The sequence below is a fragment of the Alternaria postmessia genome (genome assembly GCF_024291825.1).
Source record: "Alternaria postmessia strain BMP 2775 chromosome Unknown scaffold_12, whole genome shotgun sequence".
Classification (NCBI taxonomy): domain Eukaryota; kingdom Fungi; phylum Ascomycota; class Dothideomycetes; order Pleosporales; family Pleosporaceae; genus Alternaria; species Alternaria postmessia.
This window is the reverse complement of record NW_026260085.1, coordinates 149561-166484: the sequence shown is the minus strand read 5'-3', so window position 1 is coordinate 166484 and position 16924 is coordinate 149561. Positions and strand designations below refer to the sequence as shown.

Below are 16924 nucleotides of genomic sequence, written 5' to 3'. Positions count from 1 at the left end.
CGCAGAGCAGAGGGAAGTAGAATGCATCATCACATTGTCCTTTTAAAATGTCTAGAGTTATATCATCCACCAAAGAGAGACTCCACCCTAGGAACACCTTCGCTAGCCCTTGCCTTGAAAAAATCTTTGATGCATGCCTTCACCAGCCTGATATCCATAACCCTAGATACCCCCCTGTTCACCAAAAGAAGCCCGATGCAAAGAAGATGTTGTTACAAAAAGAGCAAACGTCCTTTTTGCTCTCAAAATAGAGCAGGAGAGAGTTTAGTCGGTGATCCTCCAGCTCTCGAACCACTTGAGGTGTTTCCATTGGCTGCTAGGTCCAACCATACCGAAGGAGATGGCCCTGAACAGCCAGTACAGGAAGATGGTAGCAAGGTACAGTACAGCAAAGATGCCCCACTGTACCTGCTTGTTCAACTTCCTTGTGGTGAAGTCCAAGCAGAAGCCCATAACGATGATGGCAAACCACAAAGCGGGGTAGTAGTGGTGCACATATGTGACACGGCCCATGGCGACGAATGGTGCGTAGTGGAGAGCCCAGCCAATGATGGGATAGATACCTGCGTAGTGGAACAAGTCGATTTCCGATTGCTTCAGGTCATTGAATCCACGTTGCCAGCGGACGACGTAAAAGAGGAGAAGAAGACCGAAAATGCCTAGCGAGGCAGTGCTGCCCCAGTAGACCAAGGGGTTACCTAGGAGGAAATACTTGACGACTGTGGTTATGTTAGTAACGGAACGAGGGCAAAGTGAGGTGCATGCTTACTGTCATCGTTCCAGCCGCACATGCGGAGACCGACATGGAGGATGGGCCATTGCCAGAAACTGGAGGCGAGGTCGTCTTGCTTGTCGGGGTCAGGGACAAGTGCGTTGTTAGATGTCATCATAGCAACATTAAGATGGATAAAGTCCTGGAGGAAGGGAGACTTGTAGTCACCAGGGTTGCCTGGCGGCAGTTTCTCGTTGGTGTGGCTTTCGATGTTCCAATGAGTGTAAACATCGCGAGGGTTGTTCTTCTTGACACAGGTTGTCTCGATCTGCTTGAAACCCCACTGAGGTAGGTTGACATTGCCAGCGCGGAGGTAGCAGCCCAGATCCTTGTGCTTCAGACGGAAAGCGGTAGTAAGCGTCCGGAGCTTGGAGTAGTCCCTCGAAGCAGCGTCGCGTACGACCTCAACAACCCAATGGTCCTTGGTGTCACCAACAGTTGTGTTGCCGTAGCAAGAAACTTCCCAATCACTCTTTGTAACAGGGGCAGCGACTTGGTGCGAGTGGAGGTTACGGCCAGTCTGGGCGTGGATCAGACGAATAACGTCACCGTTGCCAGGGTAGCGGAGCTCCTCTTCAGGATTGTATTCGACCTCGTGGCGGTTGGGGTAGAAGAACCAGTCGTTGTTGGCATCCTTGTGGTGGTAGCAAGTGATCTGCTGCTGGGTAGAGCCCTCGGGGTATGTCTGGACGTGAGAGTGGAGCAGTCCACCTCCGTATCCCATGTTCTTCAACGTGGTGCGGGAACCGTATGCGATTTCGAGAGGGCTGTTCTTGCCAACCTCAGTTCCTCGCAGGTTGGCTTGGAAGAGAGAGCTCATTTGCGCATCGCCGGGACCGCTGTTTTCGAGGATGATGAAGTGGAGGTAGAAGGAGAACATGTAGACGGCGAGGGGGATGAGGATCAGACTGAAAACGCGGAAAGCGAGATGCGTGGCTAGCTCGATCTGTACACGTTAGTTTGATAGCAGGCGATGGGTAATCTCACGTACCTTGGGCATCTTCAGGTCACCGAATTTGCGCCAGAGGTCTTCAATGGTGTACAATCCAACGAGAGCTGTGACGAAGAATCCAACCCACTTGACGCTGCATACACAACCAATTGAAACTCCGGTAAGCATCAGCCACAGACCCCACTCAGGAGAGAATGGGTCATGTTGCTGGCGGTGGAACTTGGACCAGCAGAAGACGGTAGTGAAGGTGAAGCATAGTAGCATAGAGTCAAGGAGGATAAAACGGCTGATAGTGGTGTACGAGTTCTCGCAGAGAACGGCCAGGGTGACGAACCATACGGTCGGACGGCGGAAGTTCAATTCTTTGGCGGTAAAGTAGGCCAGGGGAACGCAAACAGCACCAAAAGCCGAGTTGAAGAGGCGCATGAAGGTGTAGTTCAGCTCCGGGGGGTACGTTTCTCCGGACTTGAACTCGAACGAGCCATTGTATCCTGCGAGGTATCCGGACAAACCGACGAGCATCTTTCCGAGCGGTGGGTGGACATCGAAGTAGAACTCGCGCTTGAGGTAGTGTGAACCGAACTTGCCAAAGCTGCACCAAGTCAGAACTAGTCATGTGTGCGTCGGAGTTGATGGACTTACTGGGCTTCGTCCCAAGTGACGATTGGCGAGAGGCCAATCTTGTACATGCGTGTGAAGAAGGCGAAGAAGGTGAATATAAGAGGTGCCCAGATGAATTCGTAGTCGTCCAGGAAGGAGATGATGCTGAAAGGCTGCGGTTTGGTTAGCAACGAGTCCCTGCAGCCACCAGAATATTGACAGCTCTGATGCGGCTTGTACAAGATGGCGTACCTTGTCCTTTGACTTCTCCCTCTCTTGTGCCAGTGCAGCGATTGGCGCTGCGGCCTGTGATGGCGCGGCTACATTTCTCCTCCGCAGCTCCTCTGCTTGTGCATCGGCGCCCGTCGTGTGCGCAGTCGATGCCATGGTGATGGGCGGTGGCTGTTTCCCTGGTTGTCTCCAGATATTATCGCGAAGTCGTGAAGAAGGTGGAAGGGATTCGTGGCTTGAGGCTGGATTTGGTAGTAAACGGTTGGTCGGTACCACGGAGCTTGAGCGACTACGCGATGCAGTCGGTCGGTCGGTCGCAACACAACTCGAGAGAAGGGAATCAATTAAAAGTGGCCGTGGGCCGTAGAAGAAAAGCCCAAAGCAAGTGAAGGCATAAAAGGGAAGTTCACGGGGTGGGAGCAATGGAAGAATCTCCTGCGCTGCGAGATCGAGGAGGTGGGCTGTTCCCGAATTAGACTACAGTACGAGCAAAGGAAGCTAGAGCCCGGCCGCCGCATCAGGGCACGGGAGAAGCGACACCTGTTCACATCCATCACGTGAAGCCCACTATTCCATTCATCTGGCCCCAATCGCGCTTCCGAGGTGCCGTTGCAATGGTAATCTGCCTAGAGTAGTGGGTGGCTAAGCCGGGGAGGGGGGACCATCATTATGCACGTCACCAAAGCCTATTCCCTACATCATGCTATGCTGAGAAAAACATGGTAATTTCGTCTTGTGGAAGACGCCTTCCTCTAACCTACTCAACACACAAACAACAAACGCCCAAAATATGCCTCGCATACTCTACCAACCCAAAAACTTCGCTCGATGAGCCATTGGCCCGTGATATTGGAACATGCGCATCGCCTGTCTAGATGATGCAGATATACGTAGGAAATGCAAAATTGTCAACGTACACACCGTGTGTGCTCTAGTCCTCGTCTTGTCCGACCTGCTTGTACTTTCCGCTCGAGCTGTCGCCTTCGCCATTGCCCTTTGTCCTCTTGACCATGTTGCTGATCCAGCCACCAAGACCGTCGCCGTTCTCGGTATCCGCCTTGGCCATGTTCTTGTTGCCGCTCTCGATGTCAGGGGGGTCGATGTTGAGTCCAGGGATCGCGTCATCTTGCGCACGGCGTCCGCCTCGGATATCAAGCGAGGGCACAGGAGAGCCGCGACCTTCTCCGCTGAAGAGAGATTCGGCTTGCGCGAGAGTTTCCGGAGTGGGCATGACTGAAGTAGCGTCTCCGAATAGGGAGTTCATGTCTTCCAGACGGACGTTCGCAGTTTCGGGGTAGATGAAGTACACTAGATACAGTCAGTAAGTCGCTTTAGCCCACATTTTCCATCAAACTTACCAATGACAAAACTGGCTGCGCAGAAGAATGCGTGAATAAGGTACAATCGCCACTGGATGTGCTCCTGCAGAATCGGTGTCATTTCTCCAACCAGCCAGTTGAAAGCCCAGTTAGTCGCGGTACTCAGACTGGCACCCTTGGCACGAATGCTGAGTGGCAGGATCTCCGGTGGGTACAACCACGGAATAGGACCCCATGAGTATCCGAATGCGGCGTTGTAGATCATGACAAATATGACGACCATGTTGGGTGTCCAGGAAGCTTGCAGGAATTGGAAGTACGAAATGGCGGAGAGCGAAATCATCATCATAAGCGCTCCAGACAACAGAATCTTCCTGCGGCCTAGAGTGTCCACAATGTACCATGGCGGAATGGTGGATAGCAGGTACGTGATGGCGTTGATACCTGTCATCAGAATAGCTTGGCGACCGTACCAACCAGCCTCTTCGAAGACAAGCGGTGCATAGTACGAGATGACGTTGATGCCGTTGAGTTGCGCGAGGGCTTGGGCGGACATAGCAATGAAGACGCGTTTGGAGTATCGCTTGAACATGTCGGGGTATGATCGTTCACCTTCTTGACGCTGGAGCAGCACGTTCATCTTGATCTCTCGGTATTCATCTCGTGCTTTGGGGTTGTGAATATCGCCCTTTCCGTACAAATTGGCAATAACTACAATGCCCTCCTCGTCGTGATCGTTGTCCAAGAGCCATCTGTATGTGTCAGCAGATTCCAGGGGTTGAGATCATGGTACAAACCTTGGAGACTCGCAAATGAGCAAGCTTCCTGCGGCCAAAAGAAGACCCATGATGCACTGCATAAAGAGCGGGACTCTCCATGACCAGTCGCTTTTGATATAAGTGCAGAAGTAGTCAACCCACACACTGACTGCGTAGCCTGTGATATTGCCAGTGAACTCAATGCAGCCCATCTTTCCTCGGTTGTGGGGAGGCGAGATCTCGGACTGGTATACAGGGACGATGGTGGAGAGCGATCCGACACCAAGACCAGCAATGACTCGTCCAAGAAGCATCATGGGAATGCCCGTCGCGCAGGTCTGAAGAGCACCGCCTACGACGAAGATGAGGGAGCCGTACAAGATGGTCTTCCGTCTTCCAATCACATCACCAATGCGGCCCACGACTAGTGATGAGATGAAGGCACCGACTTCGAGGATAGCTACCATGGAACCGAGTTCGACGGCGGAAGGCTGGTTGAAGTAGTCCTTGAAGTAGATACCGCTGTCAGGCTGTTAGATACGGTCAAGGGCGGAGGGGTTCGCGACGGCGTACGTGATGATACCGGACATGACTCCCTGGTCATAACCAAACAGGAAGACGCCTAATGATACAAAGACACTTGTGAAGTAGCTGTTGCATTGCTGTTAGCTTGAGCACCCAGAGTTGGAATCTGTGCTGCATACATCAGCTTCTTGCCGTGTAACCCGTGGATACGGGAGGGCCCATCGTTGGGTGCCATGATTTTGGCTAGTATCTTCTCTGCCTTTGAGATTGTTCGTGGTCCCGGGTCGGGTATCTCAATGTCTTCCAGGCGAAGGCCGTGGGAGCCCTTCTCGTGCAGGTCCTGGGAGGCAAAGCGAGCTCGCTTTTGCTTTTTGCCTGGCCTCGATGAGTTGCCGGCTTCGAGGTTGATGCGGAGCGGATCTTCCCGGTCAGCTAGCTGGTCGACGAGGTCACCAGTGTCGCTCCAGACGGAAAGGTCGGAGTCGGAGGACGGTGTGTCAAACGAGGACCGCGCGCTGTCCTTATCGTGGTCGTCGAGCAGATAAGCGGAATCGTGGTCTCGCGGACGGGCAGAGGACGAAAGGTTGTGGAGCGGGATGTTGGCAGGCCTCCTGTTGCTGTTCGAGTAGGAAGGAATGGTGAAGGTGGCAGGCTGTTAGGGAGCAGCCCGACTCCAAGGTGGTGGGTGGATGGGAGAAGGAACGAAAAGGCGGCTCGCTGGGGGCACGTCACAGGGTCAAGCAGCCGAGACGAGGGATGTGGTAAAGCTAGCGCAAGAGCGGTGAGAAACTCGGTCACATTGGGCTACAGTGGAAAAAGACAGTGGGCACGATAGCGCTTCGTGATCAGAGATGCTGGAGCTGCAGTGCATGCGAACGAATGTAGGTCCCTGTCCGGGCTGCGCTGCCGGGGGCACTTGGCGGGAAATGGTGCTTCTTCCTGCTCGGTCCGAACATGCTGCGATTGGAGCTGCTGTCGAGTGCGCGGCGTGTCATGCACGATGATGTACACGCACAGGACCGCCTTTGTTTGTTATCTTGACTGAGCCTGATGGACATGTACGCATCGCCATGTTCTCGCCATCGCAATCGCCTGCCGTTGACAACATGGCTTGACAGCTACCCTTAGATCCCGCGGTGCAGCACAAGACTCCGGCACAGTAGCTCACGAGGCTCACACTACGCCTTGAAGGGGCCGACTAAAAGTGCACCACCAACCTTCCGCCATGTACGGGGCCTTCCTGGAGTGGAGGCGGGTCACGTTGGGGTCTTGGTCTCGACGATTGGAGCCCCGCGTGGAGACTGACTGCAAAGCGGAAAGATAGCCGCGATCAACTTCGCACAACGCATGCGGTGTGTGGATATTCGTGTAGTAGTATTCGTGTAGTGAGAAGGATGCAGTCTTGACTAAGCCGCAACAAGAAGCACGAGGCTACAGGACGACGTGTGGGCGGAGACGCAGGGCCACATGGTGCAGTTCTCGTGATGATCAAATAGCAGGGCACCGACACGTTCTCGCATGCTTCGCTTCGCGCGTAAAACGTGGGCTCGTGGAGACTGCCAAAATAGGTGCTTTTCTTCAGTGTATACTATGTATAACGCGGCTGCTTTTGATGATGATGGATTAGACTTGTTTTTGATCGCAGACGCTCGTGCTCGAAGCATTTAATATACCCAACGCGTTCACGCGTTTCTAATCTCCCCCAAACCTATCGTCGAGTTACTATAGTTACTAGCGTTGAAACAGAAAACCGTCAAGGCCCATCCAATCGACACAGTAGACGCCGGAGGCCCTCCTGACGTTTACAAGCTGCAGCTTCGCTTCAAGGACGAAACACGCAGCTCTCGCGGCCCCCAGGCCAACCTGGATACAAACACGGCGGTCAACGATCGAGGTCAGCAGTGGCTGGAATAGAGTTGTGTATTAGAGTTGTGTATCACAGGAAGGGTCGGGAGTCGAGCAACGCAACGACGCAGCAAGGGCAAGTCAATACAGTGAATGACTCCATTGTACCACCGGTAGAGTCGTTGTGCGTCATGCTGGATTTGACACATCAAGGCCCATGGCGCTCTGCCGCTGGATGCACATTGATCTACGGGCCTCCTTTCTCAAACGTACTAGCGCCGTCTATGCGCTACCTCTGATTGGGCACATCTGAGATTAACGTGTTTGTTCGGCATCGTGGTTCCTCGTTTCTTGCTTCTGACGAGGGCCGGAGGAGATTCGCTTTGTGTGTTTCTAGAACTGTCACCGGGCATCCCTCACTATAATCGCTGTCGCAAAACCCAATTCAGGCCATCCATCGCAGGGGGTTGGCTTAGCGGAGAGAGACGATTTGGGACCAGTGAGATTGTGCAGCCACACAATCACCCGCCCGCACGCCCTGGTAACCAGACATCGAAAGCTGGAAGGCTTGGCTTCGTGCATTGTTTCAAGGAAGCTCCCCCAGCCACAACCACATACGCTGCAGCGCATCATCTCTCTCCGCCGCAATCACCTCTCGATTCGCTTTCACCTCCACTTCCTATCGTGGTTGCGCCAATCTCCCTCGCTATCTATCGCAGCGCTCACAGCCTGATAACGATCGCTCCCCACAACAAAGGGCACCTGAAGGCAAGGCTGAGGCTCCGCTGCCCGAAACGAAAAAGACATGTCAAGATACGGCAAGTTCGATGACTTTTGTCGGGACTCTGGAAACAGCTGGTCAACTCTGCCGGGTAAAACAAACTCACGATACCTATCTTGTTGTCTATACTAACGCGCGACAGTTTGTTATGTATGTTGCGATCGCTGCACCCCTTTGCCCGCCCATTGTTCGTCGACGCGACGCTAACCCATGCTCCACAGCTCTTCAACCCAGCTTCGACAATAGACAACAACGGATGGCAAGATGGCTGCACCCTGCAAGGCTTCCCTGTGGGTGGAGGTGACCGGCTGCACAATTTGGGTACGAAGCATATGCGCATTGTGACGATGTTTTGCTCACACCACCAGGATCCATAATCATCTGCGGCATTGCAATCCTCACCACCCTGTTCCTGCTATGGAGATCGCAAAGAAAGAAGGCTGCTGTAGGACGAAGGTGCGCAGTCATCCACGCGCATTGAGATTGCACGGCTAACAGCTCGCAGAGAAATGCAGCTCTTCCTCCTCGGCTACATCGTCATATCCATCTGCGAAATCTTTACTATTGGCGGATTCCCCCTCAACAGCACTGTGCGCATTGTATGTACTCAGTCCTGCATGTCGGAATGCAGAGTCTAATCTCACTACAGGTCTTTGTCGCTATCCACATCGCTGCCATCACCGCCACGTCCTGGATCCTCATGCTCAACGGCGCCGTTGGCTACCAACTACTTGACGACGGCACGGCAGTATCCATCGGTCTCCTCTTAATCTCGTCACTTGTCATCTTCATCGGAACCGGTTATATCGCCCTCGATACTGGACTCAACTGGACGGGTTACTGGGAGGACACTCGCTTTGTACCAAACCAAGCCTACGCGCTGTACACCCTCTACCAACTCGTACCACTAGTCTTCATCGTCATCTTCTTCTGTCTGGAGGCCTTCCTGGTGCTGCGCATTCTCGGCGAGCGCAAGCCAATGCGTAAGGAATTATCAAATCTTGTATACAGCTCGTACTAACTCGTCCCAGTATATCTGCTTGCCGCTGCTCTCCTCTTCGCCATTGGCCAAATCTTCCAATATGTCATCAGCGTCCACATCTGCAACGGCACCGACGGCAAGATCAACGGAGGTCTCTTCTCAACCCTCTTCACCCTCCTATCAGTAGTAATGATTTGGGTGTTCTGGTCGAGCATCACCGAAGACGACTGGCCTATGCCAACCGTCGCTGGTTCAGGCGCGTATAATTAAGAGTCGACCATCAGGGGTTGACTGGTAATCTCGGGGCTGTACAGGCAGCGGCGGCGTAATGTTCTTATGATGGCTTTTGCCCGACATAGCGTATACCATTTTGGGGCTCCTTGGACGCATTTGATGCGTCATGCTGACTTGTGCTACGATATATATAATGTTTGCTGAATGGAATCTATCTGATATTCAAGACCTGTCTTCACATGCAAAACATGAACATGAAAACGTGAGAGCGCGTCGAGCCTATCACGTGTGAGACACGCTTCCGCCCATGTGGATCCAAGATCGTCAAGTGAACTCACCACCATCCAAACACTCGGTGCCTGCCACAATTTAGTGAAACTGTAGCTGACGATGAGGAAGCTTGGACTGACATCTTCCGTTGTATCTGCCACCATCCAACGTCACATATGAAGCTTATTACATCATAACATCGGTCTTTCTTGCGGCACACGACCCTGCTTTGACGGACACGCCCGAGACCGAATCGTGCGCATCGTCCATTTGAAGTCCACACGTACAGCCTCGCATCCCAGCACGACGGTCACAGCTGCGATCGCTCGCCATCCAACGACCGCCGGACCTGCAGACCCACGCGCATACAATGGCCGATTCGGATTACGATTTCGATGACGAGAGTTCAGCCGACGAGTACGTTGGTGCGAAGAGCGGTACTTCAAGCACACGCGCACAATCTTCGGCGCCTGGCAAGAGGCGGAAAGTAGAGGCGCCTGTGAAGGAACCGCCAAAGCGGCAGGCATGGGAAACAGAATACTCGCGGACGGTCCAGAAGACGATAGAACCGGCAGACGATGGCACACTAGGACAGAGCGTACAAGAACGGGAAGAAGAGAGGAAGCGCAAAAGGTTACGGAAAGATACAAAGCCTTTCCAGCGAGGTATCATACGTCACGTCGTCCTGGTGCTTGATCTGTCAGAGGCCATGATGGAAAAAGACATGCGGCCCAACCGATACATCACGATGATCAACTACACACAAGACTACATCCGCGAGTTTTTCGAACAAAACCCTATATCGCAGATGAGCGTACTGGGTATGCACGATGGTGTCTGCATACGAGTCTCGGAGCTCTCGGGCAACCCAGCAGAACACGTTGCAGCGATACAAGGCCTGAGAAGCAAAGATGACGGCAAAGAGCCCAAGGGCGCGCCCAGTTTGCAGAACGCATTGGAACTGGCAAGAGCAACATTATACCACACACCAAGCCACGGCACGCGAGAGGTCATTGTTGTCTTTGGGAGCTTGTTGAGTTTAGATCCGGGTGATATACACCAAACAGTCAAAGCCTGCGTACGAGACCGAATACGTGTCAGCGTAATTGGTATGGGCGCGCGCCTCAAGATCTGCACAGAAATTGTCACTCGGACAAACGCTGGTGATGAATCCGAGTACACAATCGCAACCGATCAGGAAATGCTCAAGGAGCTCCTCCTCGCCACTACAACACCCCCCGTAATCCGTACAACAGCACCGGCAGTCGCAGCACCAGCCGCTCCGCAAGCCCCAGATCCTTCCTCCGCCGCAGCACTCATGATGATGGGTTTCCCATCCCGTGTAGTAGAAGACCAACTAACCATGTGCGCATGCCACGGCAACCTCACAATGGGAGGTTACACCTGTTCTCGCTGCAGCGCAAAAGTCTGCTCCTTACCTATCACCTGCCCCTCCTGCCAACTCACCTTGCTCCTCTCCACCCATCTCGCGCGATCTTACCACCATCTTTTCCCCCTCCGCAACTGGTCCACAGTATCCTGGTCGCGCGCCCGCGAAAAGGGAAGTAAGCAGTGTGTGGGCTGTCTAGCTTCCTTTAGTGATCCGCCAAGCAGCAATAATGAAAGAAGTGAGGCGGAACAAGACGGCGAGGTCAACAAAGAGAAGAGGGACGAAGAGGATAGCGAAGAGCAGAAGGCGTCTGAGAGCGGGAGGTATGAATGCAGGGCTTGTGAAAGTCACTTTTGTATCGATTGTGATATGTTTGCGCATATGGTCCTGCATAATTGTCCTGGGTGTTTGGGGAGGTTGGATCCGGGGGCTGTTGTGCAGGCGAGTAACGGAAATGGGGATGTCGAGATGACAGGGTGAGAGATACTCCGTCTTCTTTGGGGAACACGGGTCTGGCACAGAAGGTATAGATGTCTAGATGTCTAGTAATGAAAGATGGAACGTAGAGCGGATACCCGGTGCGCTACGAACAAAGCGCATATTGTACAGAAAAGACGACGCTGTCAAGATTATCCTTTCCTTATGTCTTTTGTATTGCAGATCCGAGATGTTGGACATTTCATCAATCTCGTAACAATCCATTGTCGGGTACAACGCGTTCATGCTCTCGTTTCGACAATCTTCACACAAAAAGATCCCGTCGATTGCACTTCGGGAAACGGACATCTCCACATCCCAATGCCGAACGTCGACCCCGCGACGCGAACGTGGGGCAAATCGCCCGAACTCCACAACGCGCCTCTTGCATCAACACTCTTGACTGCTTCATAAGCTTTTTCCTTATCCCTGACTCTATGTTCGCTAGCTCTCTTGTACGCTGCACACGTACTACTGCTACATCATCTAGATTGACTTCTTTCGTTCCAAGGTCACAGTCGTTGTTATTGCCATTCCGAGTGAACTATCTCAGTACAACGACAAGAGCGATGTCGGCATTTGAGCGATTGATCCGTTTCGAGGATAAAGATGGGAAGACAGTGTATGGAAATTTGGAAAAGGAAGTTCCGACAAAGGAGATTGAGGGGAGCAGTGTAGAAGTTCTGGAAGGAGATGTCAAGAGTGGGTTTAAGAAGACAGGTCAGAAGACCACTGTCGGAAAGGTATGTATTCGCATGTCCATTGAGGAGAAAATTAGAGCTCTTGGGAAAATCTGACGGGAAAACAACATAGCTACTATGTCCTCTCCCAACAACAAACATTATCCTCTGCGTCGGTCTCAACTACCGCCGCCACGCGGAAGAATGCAATCTCCAGATCCCTTCCAACCCAGCCATCTTCACTAAACCATCTGACGCCCTCGCTGGTCCCCTAGAAGACATCCCCATCCACCCCTCCTGCCAATCCCAACTCGACTACGAAGGCGAACTAACCCTCGTCGTCTCCAAGGACTGCAAAAACATCGCAGCAAAAGACTATGCCGACTACCTCCTCGGCTACACAATCTCCAACGATGTCTCTGCGCGGAACTACCAGTTACCCGCTTCTGTATCCGGCGGCCAGTTTGGATATGCAAAGTCTTTTGATAAGTTTGCGCCGGTAGGACCGTGTATTGTTTCGCCAAAGTTGATTCCCGATCCGCAGAAACTGAAGTACTGGACCAAAGTCAATGGGGAGAAGAGGCAGGAAACTGGCACTGATGATATGATCTTCAAGGTGGGTGAGGTGTTGGAGCATTTGAGTCGGGGGACTACGTTGAGGGCTGGAACTGTCATTCTGACGGTAAGTTGAAACTGTATGAATTGCAAGTGAGACATGTACTGACTTTGTGTTTTCACTTCTACAGGGCACACCGAGTGGAGTGGGACTGTTCATGGAACCGAAGGGTTTCTTGAAAGATGGAGATGAGGTGGAGGTGTACGTCGAGGGAATCGGGAGTATCGTTAACAAGATGAAGTTTGAGTAAATGAAGAAGTGGCGAGTTATATCAGCAAGTGTAAACTTGCTGTAAAGCATACGACTTCTGCTGCGCATTGTACTCACAAAGAAAATTCATACTTCTATCTGTTTGGTGTAACTACAATCCTCACGGACCTGACAGACCAATATTGCCACCATGTTTGTAATCTTCCACTAAAGTAAGAACCAGTCAAGGGCTAAGCTCATTCAGGGAAAAAAAAAATGATAGCCCACACTACATCGCGAACTTCCATACAGAATCAGAAAGCCGCAATGTATACTGTTGATGTATCCGAACCTCCTCCAGTTGCCAGCCAAAAACCTCAGCCACACGCGGCAGCCATACACCCTCGAGGTTTCTAACCCACCTACATGGCATGCCACCAATGCTCGCATCTTCGAAAACATCTTGTGTTTCAGCCTGCTCTCTAATCATATCTTTGGCGACTTCTCTCAGGTTGACTAGATGAGTAGGATCGATGCGGAAAATGAGTCCGAAATTATCTGCAAAATATTGTCCGGCTCTGTGTATTTGAGCCTCGATGTTGCCATTATAGATTATAAATTGGGGATTTACCTGACGCATCTGATGCCAGATGTGGATGACGATGGTTCGCGATGAGACTGGGTTCGTACACATGTCTAGTGAGTAATAGTACGAGCTGTCTGAATAATATCCCGCCGCGAAGACGGGAAAATCTGGAGGTTTTATGAAGAGAGCTCTACGACAATTGGGGCAGGTGTTTAATTGCTCTCCATTAGTGTAGGTCCATCGAGTGAGACAGGATAGGCCGAAGATGTGTTGGCATTTTGTGCGTACTGCTATGTGATGTCCTCTATCAAAGGCCCCGTGACAGATATCGCAAGTCCCGTTCAAATCGATATAGGAGCTGCCAATATCGGCGAGGAACCGGACTCTGGTAGGAAGTGGTGTTGGTGATGACATGGTTATGGTAGTAGACTGTGTCGGTTGACGAGGTCCAGGTTGAATTTACAACAGGGTGGGTAAAGCATATATTAAGCAGGTCTTGAGTTTGCTGTAGTATATTGTTTGGGCATGGATGTTGTTCTTCTTGTAAGTCATGAGTGAGTTTGTGTAAGCAGTGAGACACAGTCAAAGTGGACAGATGCGGAATCCTTGGATGGAGAGTTGTCTAAACCTGAATGCCTAAAGGTCTGTACAAAGAAGAGAATATCACTGTGGTTTGCAGCAGACGTGCCAAGTGTGTATCTTTCTCCCTAATCACACTGACTGATGTTTGTAGTTGGTGCTGAGACGCAGAGGGCGTGCGTCATGCCCACGAGACGCTAGTGCCCACGCTAATTTCGCAGTTACGTTGATGGCAGGCGACCAAGTGCCCAAACCATCAACTTTGAAACAGCACAACGAAAGAACCCAAATCCATCTCCCTTTTCAGACACGCGACCTACGTGTAGAAGTCACGCGAATCACCAACGCAACCAAAACAAATCACAACAATGGCCTCGGAAGTAGTCAACAAGCTGCAGAACCTGGTCACAGGGGAGTCGAAGAGCGCTCGCAAGAAGAAGGCCAAGCAAGAAGGGGCTACGGCAGTACCAGCAGCGCCTGAGCAGACCAACTCTGAGGCTGGTGCAGGCGGCTCCAACCCCGCCGGCAAGGCCAATGGATCCGACAGCGACAACTCGTACCTCCGCGAGGTCCAGAAGTAAGTCGCAGCCGCATTGTGGTTCAGACACCATGATTGCTACAACATATCAAGGACTCACTTACTAAGACGCGCTCGCGTAGGAACATCCGTAACATCAACAAGAAGCTGGTAAGATGACAGTCCCGTCCAGCCTTTACCCCACCTACCCTGGCTTACACCGTGTCTGCAGAGCGCAACCCAGAAGGTCGACTCGATAATCGCAGCGAACCCCGGCGTTTCTCTCGACGACCTCCTCGCCTCCAAGAAGATCAACGCCGACCAAAAAGCCCAAGCCGAGAGGAAACCCAGCCTTCAGGCTCAGCTTGCGCAGTACGAAGAACAATACACCAACTACAAGAAGTACGGTGATGAGCTCGAGGCCAAGTTCGCGCGCGAGAAGGAGGTCCTGTCCAAGTCACACTTGTCGGAGCTGGAGACATTGAGGGGTACCATCAAGGCCGAGGCACAACTCGAGCAGCAGAAGATTGTCAAGGACAAGTTGCTGACACTGTCCCGCTTCTTGAGGGCCGCGGCTGCTCGTCGTCAACTTGAGGACGATGACTCTGACCTCACCAAGGCTTTCGAGGGCGCTCTCCTCCAGGTCTACGGAGGAGATGCCGGCGCTGTCATGGCCGCAGAGAAGCTGATCGAGGGTGCGGAAGAGGGAGTACCATCTACTGAGGGTGTGGTACTAACCGTTACCTGTAAGTTCCAAAGCACATTGAGTGCGTCGCTTTAGACTGACTTTCTCTAGACTCCCAAGTCAAGCAAGCAGCACTCGACGAGGCTCCATTCGCCGCTGAAGAGGCTTGGGTCGACGACGTTGCGCAGTCCCAAGCAGCTGCCCCAGAGACTGAAGCTGTGTCCGACCCAACTATCGCCAACGCTACTCTCACTGAGATGGAAGCCGGCGCGAAGCCTCTTAACGAAACCACAAATGACGCCTCAGCTGCACCGGCAGCTTCCGGTATCGGAATGGAGTCTGCCAACGCTGCTGCAGAGGCTCAATGGGACAAGCAACCCACTGGCGGTGATGACCCGCTCACCGAATCCTTCGAGATGGTACCACGAGACCCCGCTGAGACTGAAACACCACACGCCGGTGCTGCCGTAACCAGCACCCAGAGCTGGGCCGACGATACCCCCGAGCCAAGCGCGGCACCTGCCGCTCCCACTCCCGCTGACGATGGCTTCTCTCAAGTTCAGCACAACCGCGGCGGCCGGGGACGAGGTGGACACCCAGGTGGTGAGCGAGGTGGATACCGTGGCAGGGGTCGAGGCGGTCCTCGGGGCGATTTCCGCGGTGGTCGCGGACGCGGTGGCCGTGGAGACTTCAGGGGTGGGCGCGGCGGTTTCCGCGGCGCTCCCCGTGGAGGAGAATCGTCATAGAGTCGATCAACACTTCCTGCAAAACGACCAGCACTTTTGGGGAACACTGATTGTGTAAGCAATCTTTGACACTCTATCTGGAGCATCTGAGCAGATGAAATAATGAAAGAGCTGGCAAGCCTATTGTGTTTAGTAGCATAGCATCGGTGCATAGGATCAACATTTTCTCGGGTATGGGACGCTGTACTATATTCTGGGTATGATCTGGCGCTTAATGAATGGCTTGTACAACATCAATTCTTCTCACTTTGAGTGATTGTCTTCGTGGTCTGTGTTGCGTCACTGTCGTGGAGAGATGGACGTTGTGCTAGAGCCCAGACAAGACAAGGGATGACGATGACTGAGCGGCTGCCCCTGGCAGTAGCCGCGTGTCGATCCGGGGAATTTTCATGGGGGGACGCGCTGGCTCGTCATGTTTTCCGATTGGCGAGTGGAGTACGAAGTGTCGGTGTGGAGGTGCAACGCTCACGCTTTCCCAGTATCATGACCATACCAAGAAAGACATGGATTGTCATGCCTCAGCATACGCACTTCTCTTTCTGAAGCATCCATGGCTAGGTTCTCCCCGGTTTGTCTGAGCTATTGCTTTGCTTCCATGACTCGTACTGATAAGACTTTCAAACTTGACATCTGTATCTAGCAGGTTGTCCTACTCTACGAAAGCAGCCTTAGTATCAATCTGAGCACCTTGACTTGTGAGGCGAGTCGCACCAAGGTTGTGAAGATACCCCGACTTCACTATCGCACTGAGCTGTCCACACGTTGCACTTCACGCCACCGTCAATCGACAGTGACGTACGGCACTGTAACAGTGGATTCATATGACTCTAGAAGCCGTATGATCATAGGAATCCTTCTCCCGCTCGATACCAGTTGTCTCGACTTCCCACGTTGTTAGTGAGGCGCGGCCCTATTCACCCATATGGCGGCGTGATGCACGAACTAGCGGGTCTCTGCAGCCGTTTGAACAGCGCCAGTCAAAAAAGCTTAGCCCCACAGATTCAGGAACTATGTTTCACATACGACCTACTTTGGACTTTTCTTCCCCTGTGGCTGTGTTGCAGAACTGCATGCCGAAGGGATAGACTGTCCAGTTTTTGAAGTAAGACAGAAAAACGAGAAGCTAGTGGTATGCTCAGTGAGTTTTGTGACTATATTCATCTCGACTTGTTGTGTCGGCGATCGCATGG

The 16924-nt window shown here is 52.5% G+C and overlaps 6 protein-coding genes across 6 annotated transcripts; 4 read left to right on the top strand and 2 right to left on the bottom strand.

Annotated features, from left to right (window-relative positions):
* Positions 1 to 264: 264 nt before the first annotated feature.
* On the bottom strand, positions 265 to 2711 carry J4E82_002948 (uncharacterized protein; the record flags this gene model as incomplete). The annotated part of the gene is made up of 5 exons (XM_051729242.1): positions 265 to 719; positions 770 to 1718; positions 1764 to 2316; positions 2367 to 2497; positions 2577 to 2711. 5 exons carry the CDS (start codon positions 2709 to 2711, stop codon positions 265 to 267), a joined length of 2223 nt encoding a protein of 740 aa, XP_051590957.1.
* A 775-nt stretch (positions 2712 to 3486) lies between these two features.
* On the bottom strand, positions 3487 to 6229 carry J4E82_002947 (uncharacterized protein; the record flags this gene model as incomplete). The annotated part of the gene is made up of 6 exons (XM_051729241.1): positions 3487 to 3863; positions 3914 to 4626; positions 4672 to 5154; positions 5206 to 5283; positions 5337 to 5809; positions 6173 to 6229. The coding sequence occupies 6 exons, from the start codon at positions 6227 to 6229 to the stop codon at positions 3487 to 3489; spliced, it is 2181 nt and encodes a 726-aa protein (XP_051590956.1).
* A 1578-nt stretch (positions 6230 to 7807) lies between these two features.
* Positions 7808 to 9035, top strand: J4E82_002946 (uncharacterized protein; the record flags this gene model as incomplete). The annotated part of the gene is made up of 7 exons (XM_051729240.1): positions 7808 to 7874; positions 7926 to 7933; positions 8005 to 8104; positions 8152 to 8239; positions 8289 to 8382; positions 8433 to 8766; positions 8815 to 9035. 7 exons carry the CDS (start codon positions 7808 to 7810, stop codon positions 9033 to 9035), a joined length of 912 nt encoding a protein of 303 aa, XP_051590955.1.
* Positions 9036 to 9639: 604 nt separating this feature from the next.
* On the top strand, positions 9640 to 11139 carry J4E82_002945 (uncharacterized protein; the record flags this gene model as incomplete). The annotated part of the gene is made up of 1 exon (XM_051729239.1): positions 9640 to 11139. The coding sequence occupies one exon, from the start codon at positions 9640 to 9642 to the stop codon at positions 11137 to 11139; it is 1500 nt and encodes a 499-aa protein (XP_051590954.1).
* A 566-nt stretch (positions 11140 to 11705) lies between these two features.
* Positions 11706 to 12682, top strand: J4E82_002944 (uncharacterized protein; the record flags this gene model as incomplete). Its single annotated transcript, XM_051729238.1, has 3 exons — positions 11706 to 11879; positions 11950 to 12498; positions 12563 to 12682. The coding sequence occupies 3 exons, from the start codon at positions 11706 to 11708 to the stop codon at positions 12680 to 12682; spliced, it is 843 nt and encodes a 280-aa protein (XP_051590953.1).
* A 1472-nt stretch (positions 12683 to 14154) lies between these two features.
* On the top strand, positions 14155 to 15734 carry J4E82_002943 (uncharacterized protein; the record flags this gene model as incomplete). Its single annotated transcript, XM_051729237.1, has 4 exons — positions 14155 to 14363; positions 14447 to 14474; positions 14536 to 15049; positions 15100 to 15734. 4 exons carry the CDS (start codon positions 14155 to 14157, stop codon positions 15732 to 15734), a joined length of 1386 nt encoding a protein of 461 aa, XP_051590952.1.
* Positions 15735 to 16924: the final 1190 nt, after the last annotated feature.